The sequence below is a fragment of the Argiope bruennichi genome, chromosome X1, assembly GCF_947563725.1.
Source record: "Argiope bruennichi chromosome X1, qqArgBrue1.1, whole genome shotgun sequence".
Classification (NCBI taxonomy): domain Eukaryota; kingdom Metazoa; phylum Arthropoda; class Arachnida; order Araneae; family Araneidae; genus Argiope; species Argiope bruennichi.
In genome coordinates, this window is record NC_079162.1 from 31,141,806 (window position 1) to 31,159,455 (window position 17,650).

General features: G+C 26.0%; 1 protein-coding gene across 1 annotated transcript; it reads left to right on the forward strand.

The window, feature by feature from the left end:
* The first annotated feature begins 1,848 nt into the window (after positions 1-1,848).
* Positions 1,849-14,220, forward strand: LOC129959178 (DNA damage-regulated autophagy modulator protein 1-like). The gene is made up of 7 exons (XM_056072001.1): positions 1,849-1,969; positions 5,033-5,155; positions 7,833-7,900; positions 11,705-11,865; positions 12,830-12,998; positions 13,142-13,233; positions 14,080-14,220. The coding sequence occupies exons 2-7, from the start codon at positions 5,037-5,039 to the stop codon at positions 14,218-14,220; spliced, it is 750 nt and encodes a 249-aa protein (XP_055927976.1). The 5' UTR covers positions 1,849-1,969; positions 5,033-5,036.
* Positions 14,221-17,650: the final 3,430 nt, after the last annotated feature.

Genomic DNA, 17,650 nt, shown 5'->3' on the forward strand with positions numbered 1-17,650 from the left:
CAAGAAAGGATCTGAACCAATAGTCAATTGGGATAGTTTAACATCCAATAGTTTAAAAGCTTAAACAGCAATACTTCTAGAAAAGACAAAAATATAATGATATTAATACCAAGAATGGGAAATTGCTTTAAATTTATTTATAAAATAAAGGCTGGCGGTGATATCTCTGTTTATAATAAATAATAATGACTTCCGTTTTTTTTTTCTTCTCCTTTTTGTGCTGAAACTACCTAACTATCCGGTTTATCATAAGTTAATGGCTTGACTACACACCTGCATCGATGCCGGGACATTGTAAAGTATTGTAATCGAAATATGCCCCCCATTCACAGCTGCTTCGGGACAAATATATATTATACTTACAGATTTTATCGGTAGTCATTTCTTTTGTCTTCTTTATTCTCCCCTTCACCTTCTGCTTCATATGTTTTTTAAATTGCAATTTTGATATAAATATTATCTCGTGAATTTTTATACACCATTCGCTTGCCATGACATGGTCAAAACCCTCATTTAAGACATAAAATCTAAGAAGATAAATAACAATTTATTTTTATCATTTAAGTTCCAAACACCAGGGAGAGTGATTTTCTAGAAATTTCTTCCCGTGCTCCCTAATAAAAGTGTTTTTCCTCTCCTTCTCATCTAAAAATATGAACTATGAACAAAGCCATGGATAGTTCAATAGACTCAGTTTTTTTTTTTAATTTTTAATTTTCAGAGTTCCACACATGAGTATTTTGTGCTTAATAATGAGAAAATGAAAATCTAGTATGCATAGACCGGTATACAACTTCACCACAAAATGATAAAAAAAAAAAAACCTGCAATTTTAATAATAAGATTACTTATCAAATTTTATTTACCTAAGCTATTGTGTTCTGAGTTATCGTATTTAAATGCATGCAAATGTACAGACAGACAAATGCTCTATTCCTCGACGGATTTATTGCAAAATTTAACACGAATATGCTCTTTAGGTGGTAAAATCGAGTAAAAAATGTTATCCGTATTGCTCCTTGCGCTTTGTACTTACCGTATTTACTTGCATTCGTACATATAGAGAAATAGACTTTTTTTGAACTGATTTCGTTCAAAATTTGATAGAAATGTACAAATGTGGTGTAAAAATCACATATGAAATTTTCCTCTGTCTATCTCAAAGATTTCTATAGTTATTGTGTTCACGGATAACCTTAATCTCCAAAACGTGACATTCATCAAAAAACCTCACCAAATTTTCATATTCAGCAAACCGTTCTTTTCAAAAACTGACTATTCACCAAACCTTTTTTTTAACTATTACAATATCATCTTTAAGTATGATTTGTATACGAGAAAATAAAAACGATTTAACCTTTACGAATTTTACTTTACAAAATATTTAAAAAAAAACACTTCATGAGCAATAAATAAATTCTCGCATTCAGTATATTTATTTATCGTTTCAAAAACATATTTACGACGTTATTAACGAGTTTGACACACATTTTTATGTGCTATTTTCTATTCATACCGTCATAAACGACAATGTAAATGTCCATTTTTTTTCTTTAAAAGTATTATCTGTGTCGATCCCTTTACATTATTGCGAATTATTTCGAATACTATCTACAATTTCTGTCGCCTATTTATTTGGAACCCTAACCGCCCATAAAACAGAAGAAACAGACATTTTAAAATCGCTCAGCAAATTCTCCTGTTTGGGTAAAACAATAAACTAAGTTTTAATGTCAACAATAAGTCATAAATTATATTATACCAATGTTTTTGTAAGTGTTGCCAGGGGAAGACGATATGAAACGTCCTTCCCCATTGTGTGCCAGCTTTCTTTCAAGGTGTAGAGACGCCTGTTGGTCAGTGTGTTGGATTCAGTGAGATATGATTGCAAGAGGATTTCGTTGGATTATATTGATTGCAGATTTGGTTATTTGAAGATTCCAAGCATTTGGCTAGAAGATTGCAAAAAGTAAGAATTATTCTTATCTTGGTATTTTTGTTTATACAAAAAAAAAATCTGTTTTTTAAATTTTATTACCGTTCTCGATTAACTCAAATAAAATATGCTAAAATAATTTATTTTATAAAAAAACAAAAAATATTTGCTCAGCTATGAAAGGTATTGTAATTTTGTAATTTAAAAATATTCAAAAGAATATAATTTGTTAAACATATTGGTAGAATTTTTTTTCAATAAAAATAAACGCCACTTCTCCATATATTTAAAAAAAATCTTATCATTATTATTTTATGAGGTATTCTCTTATATATATGTGTGTGGGTAATTATGTATGAATGAATTATTCTTATCTTGGTATTTTTGTTTATACAAAAAAATCTGTTTTTTAAATTTTATTACCGTTCTCGATTAACTCAAATAAAATATGCTAAAATAATTTTTTTATAAAAAAACAAAAAATATTTGCTCAGTTATGAAAGGTATTGTAATTTAAAAATATTCAAGAGAATATAATTTGTTAAACATATTGGTAGAAGTTTTATTTTCCATAAAAATAAACGCCACTTCTCCATATATTTAAAAAAAATCTTATCATGATTATTTTATGAGGTATTCTCTTATATATATGTGTGTGTGTAATTATGTATGAATGTATCATTTATCCAAGTACAAGTCAGATATTTTTTATTATAATCATATTTAATATTTATTACAAACTGCATAAACCAGAGAATCATACCTAAATTTATACTGTAGTATATCATTGCTTCATTAATGTTATAAATCTAAAATTTTAGGGTAAATTTTTCTGCAAGTGAGATTTTTAATAATGCTAGATTTTCTTTTTATGTACATATTAATTCTTGAAAAACTATTACACTTTTTCCTTATTTATTTTAATTTCAGTTAGGAAATACATCTATCTCTAGTCAAACTCTTCTAAGAAGCATTTTGCGTTAAAGAAAATAGAAACAAAAAGGAATCGGAACTGAAAATATTGTAATTTCTGCAAAATGAAAATAAACTGAAATCAAGATTTAAAAAATATTTTTAAAAACTGAGATTAAAAAAAAAGAATTTTAAGTTTTAAATTATTGAAATAATAAACTGATAACTTCTATAGATTCTGAAATAAACAAATGAAATTTAGGCCATAATTTTTATTATTCATAAATCTCATTTGATGTTTTCCAACCGTGCAAATTAATATTTATGTTTCAAAATAATATTTTTAACAGCAAAAATACCAGATTTCTTTTTTTGAAAATGAATCAATACACTTTCTTTTTTACAAAATTATTGGCTTTTAGCAAGTAATATGCAAGATACTCATTTTTTTTCTGTCTTTATAAATATAAACCTAACTGATTTCATTCGAGGAATAAGCACCTGGACTCTAAATTTAAATATTAAATGAATAACTACATTTGATTCTGAAATGTCTGTGCAAAATTTCACTCAGTTTAAATTTTCTAACATCTTTCTAAATCAATTATTCCTCTTGGTAAAAAGAACGCCAATTAATTATAAAACCTGTAAATGTATAAAAATAAGTCGCTAAATAATATTATTCCAAGATCAATTATTTTACTCTTCTGATTAACCTTCATATAATCCTTCTGCAGAATGCATTAATCAGCTGCTAGAAACAAAAATGTCTCAACCTAACTTGAATGTGTGACAATAATTATTTTTCTGAATTTTCTTACAAATTGCTTTAAATGTATGCTTAAATTATTAACATCATACCACCATTCATTTGTTAAAAATACAATAAAAAATAAGCGAATTATGAAAACAATAATCTTATTTGTTTATTAAAAAAATCATTCTTTCTAAGCTTTATGCAGGTAAATTTCGTCGATAAAAAGTCTTCCAGACCGAACTTAATTCAATTCTTTCTTATTTTATTTTCTGATTTTTCTAAATTGATTTATATGTCTCTTAATTGATTAATTATATTTGCATACCATTTTTTTTAATTATTTCAAGAAGGATAATGTGAAAGAAATGAATAAAAAACAAAAATATGTTATTGCTTTCCACCCTTTCTTATAATTTGATTCTGAAGTAAATGCTTCAAATACCGCTTTATTCATTAATGATAAAAGTACACCATTTAATCATCATTTAAGGACGAATAAATATAACTAAGTAAATTATGAAATCAATTATTTTATATCAGCTCGAACGTTTATGGGACGTTTGATTCAGATGTCAATTATTTAAAAGCAACTAGATTATTTCAGATAGTATATAAATCAAGTATTAGTTAAGGAGAAATAATAACAAATAAATGAATTATGCAGCCAATAATTTGCTATTTTTGTCTATTCTAGATATTTGATTTAGAGATTAAATGACTTTAGATTGATTAATTGTAATAATATATCATTTAATTACCAGTTAAAGAGGCATAATAATGACTAAAATAATAACGAAGTCTATAATTTGCTATTTATTTTATTTTTATGTGCCTTCAATTCAAATGGAAATATGTTAAATTCCTCTTAATCGATTTATTGTAATGACACACCATTTCATCATCCCTTAAGGAAGAATAACAAAAAAATAATTATGAAGCTAATAATCTGATATTAGCTTTTCTCTTTCATACATTTTATTCAAATGTCAGTGCCTCTACTGTATCTTAATTGATTTAAAGTTATAGCATACAATTCAATCATCAGTTAAAGATTAGTTATTAGAGAATTACGTGACGAAGAATCTGATATTAGAAATCATGTTTGTTTCATTTTTCTTTTCAAGGAAAGAAAGTCTTTGCCTTTTTAACAATATCATCTGCTTTCGTTAAAGAGAAATCCATCCTAATACTTGGAATTTATAAATTAATATCATAATTCTCATTATAAAATAAATTTTAGGAAAAAAAAAATTTTGATGAGGACAGTAACGTATGATACTAAAAACACTTCCGTTATTAGCTCTTAATAAATTGAATACATAATTAATTAATTACCTAAAAATGAATATATTATTTTGTAAATAAAAATTATTTTTCATTTCTCAAATGAAAATATAAATTTACTTATTTTCTATAATTTTTTAAAGGTATATGGCTAAATGTAGTCATCTATTATTTCTTACTTTGGGTTTGCAAGTTCTGGGAATTTTCATACCATACATAAGTGTTCTTCAGAAAAATATATTCAGCCCTCCTCTTCCCTTTATAAGGTATGTACTTCCATATTTTATTTATTTTCATAATTATTACGTTTTGAGGAACTCAAACCTTGGAAACTGGAAAAACTGTCAGCAAACAGAAATTGCATGAACATGAGAGAAATTGAATCATTTTATCAAAGTTTACCGTAAATTCATTTCAAGCATATAATGAATATTTTTTATGAAATACAGTGCAAAAAATATGGAATAATTTACTCGTACCATATATAAAAATATGATATTATCCATACTAAATGCCATATTTAGTTATGAAGATATTTTTAATTATTTTTTATTTTATTTAATTTTTTGCATAAGCATTAAGTGCAAAAAAATATACAGATTTTGAAATTTCAGTTTTTTTTTTCCATTTAGAAATTTTTGTCAGCTTTTAAACTGAGTTTCTTCTAACAATTTTACAGAGAATGGAACACATTTTATCCTTATTCAAGTACTCATATCAGTGTGACGCTTATAAACTGGATCAATCCATCGAAGAAATTACTTTTAAAAGAGGTTTTTGAATTAAGAATTGTGTTTCCATGATAAAAGACTTTATCAAAAATCATAAGGAATTTATTTTTATATTTAAAGTTTTAAAGAAAAAATAAATATTTTTTGTCAGACTACGGATAAATTATAAAAAAATATTAATTCCTTTTTCTTTTCACCTATTAGATCTACAAAATAAAATACATATTCAAAGTTTTTATAATAGGCAATCCAAATGACTTTATGTGCAATTATAAAGCTTGAAAGGCCAAAAGAAAAGAAATTCGTCCTTTTATATTAAATGTCGTTTTTTTTTCATTAAAATTCAGTTTTTCATTAAATATAAAATATTGAAATTGCAAGCAAAGTATACAAACTTCGAAATTAGATCTTCCATCGCAGACACATCAAAAATCATGTAATCGGCAGCAGCCATTGAGAAATAATCTATTTTCAGGCTGTTTCATGAAAAGGATAATTTTTATAGCCCTAATTATTGAAAACATCAAAAGAATATTATTGACTAATATTAGTTTATTTTCGAGTCCAGATGTAATTTTTCAAGATTTAATGGGTCTGAAGTCGATTATTTTTCAATAACATTATAGCCATTCATAATAATACCCACACCATTCATATAATATACCATTCGAATGACCCTACGAGCAATTTCAAGCCTTGAAAAACCAAATGAAAAGAAAATCGTCCTTTTGTATTAAATATCGGCATTCTCTACACATTATTTCTTATTAAATATAAAATACTGGAGTTGAAAGCAAAGCACACAAAGTTAGAAATTAGATTTTTCATCGCACGCACGTCAAAAATCGAGAAATCAATAGTAATCAATATGAAATTATCTATTTTCAGTCAGTTTTATGCAGAGGTTGCTGCCGTCTTTGCCTTATAATTGAAAGCATCAAACGAAAGATAGATTTATTGATTGCAAAGGCAGCAGCTATATTTATATCCTTTATTAACCTCAATTTTTGCCCAACCTGCCATTGCATAAAATTTAAATTCGTTGAATTTTCTTATACGTTTAAACTATTAATTTAATTTTTGCTAGGAAAAGGCATTGGTTGATTTCAGTGCATCAACATAAGTTTTACTGGAGCAGTTGCAAATTTGAATGCATCAATAACACTTCTTTTTTAAACTGAGTAAATATTCAGGAAATATATATATATTGAAAAATACAGATAAATTTTTATGAGAAAACGCGTCTGTATGCTAATAAAATAATAGTGGTTAATATTTTTGAGATGTTTTCATCTTAATTAATTTCAGTCTGACTTCAATTTCCAATCAAATACAAAGTAATTTTTTTTTAAATTTTAAGTAATTTCCAGTCAAATACAAAGTAAATCAAATACAAAGTATTTACTTTATATTTGATTGATTTTTATTTTTAATTTCAATAAAATTACAACTTAATATTTTCTTAAATAATAAAGCAAATAAGAAATATCTCTATATATTGGTTATATAATATTTATAAATTATGAATATAAGTTTAAATTGCACGTAATAATTTATTTCCGAGTCCAGTTGTAATTTTTCCATTTACAAGGGAACAATTTTCAATTTTTTTCTTTTTTAAAAACATAATAAGAAAATTTCAATAATTTTTTTCTAATAAAAAAGCATTATTTTTAGCTGCACTAAATCTTTATATTTGGAGGAATCATATGCGCTATATAAGTCTAATGTTGGTTCAACAAGCTTTCTATTTCTTTTAACAGATGCTGTCACAAATACTTATAAACTTAAGACCACTATACATTAGCATGAACTTCCACGTTTGCATGCTCTTTAAATTAGTATGAAGCGTACTTAAAATTTTAAATGAATAACTTAAGCATTGACAAGAGGTTAAATTATTTTAAATCAATGAATGTTAAATATTAGCTTCGTGTCATTAAGATAAAATCTATTTTTACGAAATTATTTCGTTTAACATTTAACACTTAAGTAATAGCATATATTCAAATTGAGGCAAATATGAAATTTTACACTGATGCTAAATCCCGACATTAAAATACAAAAGTTACAGTCAAATGGCATAAACCGTAAATCGCATTAAATCGGTTATAACAAGACGTTTTTTGGAAAGTTTTGGGAAAAGTTTTAAATTCAAAATGTGTGTTATCGATTTCTTTCTTTTAATCGTACTTATCATGTATTCTTGCAGTCAAACGGTTGGTTTCAGTCCGGAATGTGGGATTTTTACATTTTTCTTAGTTCCGGGAAGCTTCTTTGGTAAGTACATTAAGAAGCACTGTATTATTGCATTTCTGTATCTTAAAAGTGATCTTATCTATCTATCTTCTGTATCTTATCTAAGTGAATTACATATTATTAAAGTTCATACCTCTAAAGCATATTTCAACAGCAATCTTGTCGCGAACAAATAAAAATTTAGAAATTATTATTACATTATATGCCAAGTATGTTCAATTGAAGAAATTCATAATCATAATAACTACCCAAAAATGAAATTACAAAATTAAAAATTACATAATACAATTAGAAATTATTTTAATCAATTTCCCAAGAACATATTCTCGATGCAAAAATTTGCAATCATTTAACAGTTTTACGCTTTAATTTTCAATAGCCTTATAATTTTATGTGATAAAACATAACAAGTGTATATTATTATATTAGATTGTATTACTAAATTTTTATAATCGTGATCAGAGTTTAACATCATACAAAATAAATATTATAGTTTCAAATAAGATAAGTCCTTATTATCTGCTTTCTCGCGAAATATTTGATTTTATTAGTGTTAGCTAACAATTTTAACATTCAATAATTGCTTTATTTTCATCGACAAAATAATAAATTCTATCACTTATCAAAACAATAACACCTAATTCAATTTTACAAAGATTAGAAATTAAAGAAACAGCAGAATTTTTCGCAACCGATAAAGAATATTTCTAAAATTTGTTTCACATATAATGTAAACATGCGGTTTCATAATCATAACAAATGAAAAAAAAAAGTTGTATCATCTAAATTTCGGAGTTTGTTTTTTTTTTCAGAAATTTTAAAATTTATATAGGTATTATTACTTACTAAAGGTCGGTTATTAGTTGGACACTTTCATCTATTACCAAAGCAAATAATTCTATTTTTATCCTTTCTTTGTTTTTCAGAGAAAATTACACAAGAAAACAAATTTTCCTTTTTTTTTTAATGAGTGAGCACTTCATCTAAGTTCAAGAACTTTGAGTTTTGGAAATAAATTTCTCTTGGAAAAATTGAAAAAAAATGAAATTTTGAAATTATTATATTAATGTCAAATTTGAAGCCATTTGGAAATAATTATTTCCGATTCATTTATTTTCCTGCTTGTAACCCTAAACCAGCAATTTTTTATTAATATCATAAAGAGTTAATTTCTCTTTCTCTATTAACATATGGATATTTCATTATCTTTATTTAATTTTAGAAAAATCTTTTCTCTTTAAAAATCCCTTTCATTTTGTCACAATATAAATACTATTAATTTAATATCATTAAATGCGTTAGCGTGTGAAGCCCCCCCCCCAATATGCTTCTAAACCAGATATATATTGCTATAAGTACTCAGATATAATTCAACAGACAGATTAAGGAAGAAAAGTAAAGATCGAGAAATATGATCTTTCGACTTATATGATACATTTTTTTTTTTTATCTGTGGATGGAAACGAAAAGAAAAAAGAAAATATGAGAAGAACATGAAAGTTAAAACACTATCTTTATCCCTTGATCTCCGGAGAGGTTTATAAGTGCCAGAGTCTCTAAAGCTCTTTAAAAGATTACCTTTTCTTGTGAAGAAGTCATTTAATGGCCAATCCTCTCATAAGCTTTACTAAATATCAGAATTCCACTGGGTGAGAATAAAATATTTTTGAAGCAATATATACGGGATCTATTTTTTAGAACAGAAGAGCTTTATAGCTGCATGTACTGAACTTAAGTTTGGTTTAGTTTTGTCCAAGATACTCGGGGGGAGAAATAAATGGTATTTTCTCTATCTAATTTTTTTTTTCAAATTACTCTACATTTGCTTAGTTATGAAGCATTTTTGTAAATATTTTTGTGATTATATCTTAAATGGGTATTTAATAAATATATGATAAGTAAAAATTTTTATTATTTCTTTCAATGGCATATTACCATAATTCGAAAAATAGACACGCATATTGTCAAAAGATCCCAATGTGATTTTTCTTAAATAAAATCTTCATTATATAATATGTAAATGTAGTAAATAATACCTGAAAATTTTAAAAAGAGTGTTGAAACAATTTTTCAAAACTTCAAATTTTGAAATTTCGAATTTTAAAGGTAAAAATTAACCCTCTCACTGCGTAATTCTTTTATCAAAGTAGGTTCAAAAATTGCGAAACGTTTCCTGCCAGACATCTTTGAGCTTTGAAAAAAGCGCACAAAATGATGCAAAACATGCTTGTAAATTTCTCAGAACCATGGACAGCTAAAGCTATATGTTAATCCAGATCTGAATGGAACCATAAAAGCCGAAGTGAAACCATGAACGGGAAATGAGCGGGTTTCACAGCTAAATAGTCGGAAAAATGCATCTCCGTGGAAATCGCAGGTAGCGCAAATTTTGCTACTTCCACATTGCCCGTGGAAATCGCGGAATACGCAGCGAGAGGGTAAATGTTCGAACACTGACTTGGATACTAAATTTATTCGTTCTAAGACCTTTCAGTACATTCGATAGTCAATTTTATAATAAAATGACAGATAGAAATGGACCAAAACTCCTTTCTTAAAAAATATTTGATATATTAAGATATTAGAGACCTCTTGATTGTGAGTTTTAAGATTTCTCCATAATATTGTCCACATCAACGATTTTTTGCTTGTTTATAAAGATTATATAAAATCTAATACATTTCAGTCATATTTAAATTCTCCTGTAATTTTAGATTTATTTTCTTCTTGATAAGATTTCTACAGCGTTCATTTTTAATAAGAAAAAAGAAATTATTGGCAGTAATAAGTTTAAATAAATAATAAAACTGGTTTTAAATTAACTAAACAAAAACATTTAGTTTAAAATATTTCGTGTTTTATTAATCCTAGTTCCCCTTTATTCTTCTTAATCGAACTTTGGAATGGTTTATTCTTAAGCATGAATTAAAGTGGTTTCTTATACTTTAATTAGGCTAGAAAATAGATTCAGAATACCTAGAGCAAGGCTGATAAAATATTATTGATGCCGACCTATTTGATATTTATTGATTTTTCTAAAAATTCTCGTACATTTAAAAATTAAAATAATTATCTATAAAATCCTTTTGTTAACATTTGAAACTGATCATTGCGAAGCTATGAGTTTTCAGTATTTTACCTTAATTTAGAACAATATATGAAAGAACATTTTTCCGAATACCAGTCATTAACTATATGTTTGCAACTCGATTTTTAGAAAAAATGCATTCACTCCTGAATGAGAATTTCAATGCAGCCTTTCTTTGGCTAAAAACTTATTTGCAAGCAAGCATATTTTGATATGAGAATGCGAATTAGATGAAATTGCATATATCCTTATAAAATGGTGATTTTAAAGAAGAAACACGAAAGCTCTTTCCCTCTTTTCATTAAGTCGAAGACGTCAAACGAAAAACGTTTTTCCCCTTCTCATAATAAAATTATCTACCCTTCAACATGTCGCGATACAATAGGAAAAAAAGATTTCTGTAGGACGACCATAGACAGCACAAATGGATACGCTAGGGAAATGAAACTATAATTATCTAAATTCAACAATGTTTATATTGACCTATTCCCATCGAAATAAATTTGATACTTATTTTCCATTAAAAATTTCGTTTTTATTGATATATTTGAACACTTTTATTTCATACATTAATGGAACCGCAATATGTCCCCTTAAATTTCCTTGCTGCCTAGTAAAAATTTTTAATGAACAGAAAATAATATGAAGAAAATAATTACATTCGAGATTGAAATAATCAAAACTTATTTATCTTTCATTGTCATTCATATTGATCCACATGCTTATCTTTATTCTAGGAATTATTTTGTGCTTCATAATCCATAAAACAAGTGACATTCAAGGAAAGCAATTTTTTCAAAATGCCTCATTTCTATGCGGCGTTCTGTACTTTATGAGCTGGGTTTTTCTTTGTGCATCTCCTTTTACCTTCACAGACCTTCCGAACAAATATGAATGGGTAAGAACATGAATTTGTAATTATCCGAACTGTCTCTGCTTTACTTCGCAATCTGTGCTATTCCTCACATAAAGATTCTTTTTTTCTGTAAATATCTAGAAATTGGACAGAGCACTTGTGTAAAATGAGAAAATGAATTTTTAATTCAAGTAAATGGAATCAATACTTGCTCATGGGATGTACGTCAAAAACTTCTCGCCAATTTAACTTTAGTCTTGCATTTTAATATATGCATATTTCTATTGGAAAAAGGATTGACGTCATAGTACACCTCAATACAATATGCAGTTAGAAATTGGATGTCATAAGTAATAACTTTTGTGTTGTGACCATGACATCATGTGAGTTTACTTCATTTTCTACTGAAGAATGTATTCGTTTTTAAGCAAACATAAGGTGTATTTATCATCTTTTTTCTTTCGTGATTGATTCTGAAAAAAAACTGTTTGTTGGGTTTGTTAGAAAAATCATCCACTTTTATACTCTTTTTGACATCTTTGACTAACAAATCTGTAGTTACAGCAAACAACAGATTTGTTTCTTTTTCTTGACATTTTACAAGTGTTATCTATCATTTTTTTAAATAATTAAACACAGCGCTTTATATCAAGATTATGTTTTGATTCTATGGCCAAGCTTATTTTATAAGTTCGAAGCAATCCTTTAAGAAGGAAGGATTATTACGTGCAGAATAAAATAACAAGGAGTGATTTTTATTTGCACATATTTTTATGAGGAAATCAAAGGTTTAGCTTATAAAACTACGCTTTTTTTAATGGAGTTATTAAAAGGCTGTAAAATTTTTCGGCACCTTGTAGAGTATCATTTTAAAATATTGTTCTTGGAAAATTCGGTAATTTTGATCAAGTTTTTTTCCGTTTCTTTTTTAAATTTATTTTCAGAAATTGCTTGTCAAAAATATCTCGGTGATTTTATAAAACAAAAATTATTTCTTACTTTTCAGGTTTTATCAGTATTGTGTGTGCACATGACTGGAGCGATGCTTATGCTTACAAGCAGTGTATTTTTTGTTATTTTGCAAGCCATACTTTACTGGAATTGCAAAATCAATACTGACAACTATTTCTACAGACAAAAGATGAGTTATATTATAACTCCAGCAGCATTTGTAGGTAGGTATATCACTGTATAATCTGTCTAATCAACATCTCAGATAGGTTTTAATAAGGATTTTTGTTGCTTTATCAGTATGTTTAATTAATCAGCTATTCATTTTTTTAATTTACACCTGGTAAATTTTAAATCTTTTTTTTAGGATTAATTTCACTTACAGCGTTAGGTTTCGAGGAACTAAGCCTCGAGGAAGGCCAATCAATGACACAAATGGTGTATCTTTTGCCTACAAAAGTAAGTCTTTACAAAAGTGCATGGACCATTTATCTGTGTTCTTTTTTTCGCTCCCTCTTTTTTGATCTGCACTAATATTTTAGTTCTTTTCTTTCATTGATTTCATTTCTAATTATTACAAATTTCTTAAAATTAAGAAAGTTTCTTGTTCAAACATTTTTCAGCGTGAATTAACATAAAAAGTACCCTCGTAAACAATTTTTTAATCAACAGTATTTTGACTAATTAAAAATTACAAATGTATCCTTAGCATTTTATTTATAAAGACAAAAATACTGCATTGTGTATTATAGCAAATGCATGGTACAGTTTCTTTATGACAATCGCACAAAAAGAAATATTTATAGTGATTCTTTCAAAAGCAAGTCAAATAAATTTTTTTTTACTCTTTTTTTCCAGAAAACGTCTGCAAACATCTTAATAATAATTGAATAATTACTGAAAAAAACTATAGCAACAATAAAATTATTTGTATTATTATTGTAAGATGAAGAATAATTTCATGTTTAAATGATTTTGGAAATGAATGAAATTCCATTTTTAATTATAAATATTTAAGGAATTTTGAATGAAGTGTCAACTGGATGGTGATTCCCATTCAATATATGATTAGAATTTTTCTAAATATTGTTTTGCTACAAAAGTAAAAATATTTTGAAACATTTTGATGAAATTGTTTAAAATAATTTTAAAAACCATGGGAAAATTTAAATTTAAACATTTCAATATTTTTCTGCTTAAAAGTAAATAAAGAAATTGTCAATTTGTTCATTCTTTATGGTAGTAATATATTTAAAATTATCTTATTTTACTTATATCTTACTTCAATGTATGCTTCGATTTTAGCTAAGCATGAAATACATTATAACTGCAGTATGTGAATGGACAATTACTCTTTCAATGTGGTGCACTTTGCTGACTTATTACGAAGAAATGCAGAAGATGAATTTATTCATAAAAGTTAAACGAAAGAAGATCTGCCTCTAAAAATAACGCACAGTCAATTTTTTTATGAAAAATGTATTATATTTTTAGCAATAAACTTATTTTATATAATATCATTTTTATTTATTATCACTGATTATATTATTTATACTGTTATGCAATTTTTATTGTCTTAAATTATTTAGTCGTCTTATATTAAAAATATGAACATTCTCTCATTCAGTTAATTTACTTAATGTGTCTTTTCGAAGAAATCCAAATTCGCAAACAAATGATCAAATAAAAGAAGGAATTATTCTAATTCATCATTTTTTATTTGTTCGAATTCTTCGAGTTTGTATGCACGGTATCGAACTCTGAAATATCTAACTACTTTACTCTACTTAAAAGATATGAGCCTGATGAACTCTAGACTAAGGCATTCATATTCTAAGGTATTAGAATAAGTATAACAAATTATTCAAAGAATGCAAGAATATTTCCTGAGTACAAAATAGTTCTGTCGCTTTTGAAACTACCAAAGTATTAAAACATAAAACAACATTGTGGGTGAACTTGCGATTTTGTAATACATAGAGAAACAACAATATTGTTTGATATTTAAGAAATTCAAAAATATATTTTTCACTTTCAAATGGTACGTTCCGTCAAAATACAGTAACTAAGCACTTAATGATAGCAATCTACAAATGTTAAAGTTAAGTAAAAGATATTATTTGTTTAATTAGTGTGCGCTCTTTGAATGTATGTAAATAGTATTGGTATCAGGAGCTGTCTTCATATTTATCAACATCTTCAAATTTCTCATTAACGAGTATCAGTGTTTCTTTCTTAGACAATTCCTCACATTCATAATACTCAGAATATAAATTTTTTAATAACTTGAAGAAAATAAAAAAAGATGTACAAGAAATAAGATCTGGATAATTGTCTCAATACCAGAACACCTAGAAAATAGCTTATTTATTTTTTTAAATTTCTTTAGTTAATTTGATAATATAATCCTTCTTAAAACGATGTGAAACAAAAGATGTAATCCAAAATATTGCATTTTTTAAATTAAAAGCATTATATTTTTATTATCATGCTCATTTATGGAAGTAAAATTAAGTAAAAGAAACAAAAATATTAAAATTAATAAAGTTCTTTAAATTCCTCTACTTATCCATATCATCAGATTGACCAATTTAATGTTCGCTTCTTTATTCTCGATATATGAAGCCAAATTAAATAAATATCGATTATTTTATTTCTTGGCATTCTTTTTTGCATGTTTTTCAGATTAGATGTATTCAAATGTCCTAAGAAACGTAAATAGTTTATATGAAACAAAAATATTTTATATGAATTATTTTGTTGAATCTTGATAATTCTGTGATTCTTTTGAAAAAATATGTATGAAATATAACTTTCATTGTAAAATTTTCAGAAAATTGACATCGAAATTGATATGAAAATTCTTGCTGTGACATTTGCATTCAATAGCTATTTTTAGAAGAAATAATCATTAATAAGAAAACAGAGCAGTACATCTTCACATTTCTATTTCATTTATGAAGATGATAGTATATTTGAAAGGAATGTTAATGCTTAACCTATTCTTAAATTTATATTTACTTCATTGGTTCATATCTTTACTACATCAAACTCTTACAATTGTATTCATTCATAGTTCATTCAACTAACTTTTCTAAAGCTGCTTCTTTATAATTATTTAATAGATCAAGGATATTCCCACGAACTTCCAACAATTCTAATCAATTGGTATGCGTAAAAATTACTTAATTCCAATGTTGATAGACATTTAATAATAAATGGAAATTATAAAATATTACTTTAAATTTGAAATATGTGCAGTTTCTATTTATTTAAACTGAAAGGAAAACATGAACCATTGTCATCGGGAAAACAGTCATCTCCATTTATCATTAAAAATCCTAAATTACCATTAATTCGTCATCTGCTTCCCTAAAAAAAAATTATGTGCATTTGAATAAATTTCATCTTGCGAATTTAGATTTCCATTCGAAATAGTTTGTTATTATTTGAAAAATACAAGTTAGAATACATGTTAATAAGAAAATGATCCTTGCATTAATAAAAATTTTAGAGACCATTTTTCCAAAACAAAGGTAATTGTTTAATGTATGATAATTAACTGCAACATTCAGATATTTTTTCGAGGAGCTGTTCATTTCAAACGTATTTAGAATAAACAATATGACAAAATTTAACATGTAAGTGGAACTACTGTCAATAGCAGGCCTTACAGTCAATAGCCCATGTCAATTACTGTGGCGCCATCTAGTTTACTTTATAGTTAAATAAAAATATTTTGAATAGCATAAACATTCTCATATTTTCTTTAACTAATTTTCAGCAATAAAAAAAGAGCAGAAATTAAAAATCAGGTAGTCTGATATTTTTGCAAAAGATTCGAATTCAAAATAATTCTTTGTGTAAACAATACAGTTAATAAAAGTTTTTTTTTTTTTTTTTTTTTTTTTTTTTGCTTTAACTTTCAAATTATGTCAGTATTATATTTATGGTATATTTCGAGAATTGATTTCTATTACAGGTAACAGTAAAATATCAGATTCATTTTCAAAAATTACTTTAAGATTTGATGAATAAAATTTGCAAACCAAGAATTTCTTAAGGCGCCTGGTATGCTTTTTAATAATAAAATAAATGAAAAAACAAAATGGCAATAATTATAAAGAAATTTTGAACAGTGAGAAAACATTTATCTTAAAACTTTTAACTTACGAGTTTAATTGGTCATTTCACTTTCATTCTTAAAATTTTACTTTCTTTTCTGTCTCAGGAAAAAATAATATAATAATATTTATTTTTATAAAATTATAATATTTTCCATTTATAAAATTATTTTATTTAATTAAGCCATTTTATAAAATTATAATATTTTCTTGTATCTTAAATATCTGATGCCTTAAACATCTAAGCGATGGCTGAAACATCTGTGACCTTTTTTCAAGAAAATAAATTGACAGATGACCATCTTAAAGACGTTTAGACCAACTTAAAACAAGTTTTCATTTTAAATCATTTCTATTAAAGTTTTTTAGAGATTAATGTAAGAAATAAAACCATATCATTAAATTAAGTAAATGCAAATAAGCAATTAATTGAAATACATATATAATAACAATATTTCGTAAAGAACAAAACTGTCATAATTTAATGATAATATTGCATACTCTTCAAAACCATGTGTCTGTAGAATGTGTTATGTAGAGATAATTACACTATCAGTTTTCTAGCTGCTTATTTTGTTTCGCATATGCTATTACCATCGCACACAATCTACGAATAATACGCGGAAAAAAATTTAGCCTTTAGAAATGAAATAGAAATAGGATTTGCCAATCCCCCCCCTCTTGATTTTCAAGATGAATATAAAATAAATACCTAACAATATGCAAATAGAGTTATTTATGGTTGAATGCGA

Coding starts and splice junctions, on each gene's coding strand:
- LOC129959178 (XM_056072001.1), top strand. CDS start 5,037: ATGGCTAAATGTAGTCATCTATTATTTCTTACTTTGGGTTTGCAAGTT. Junction 7,901..11,704: donor AGTTCCGGGAAGCTTCTTTG/GTAAGTACATTA, acceptor TCTTTATTCTAG/GAATTATTTTGTGCTTCATA. Junction 13,234..14,079: donor TGTATCTTTTGCCTACAAAA/GTAAGTCTTTAC, acceptor CTTCGATTTTAG/CTAAGCATGAAATACATTAT.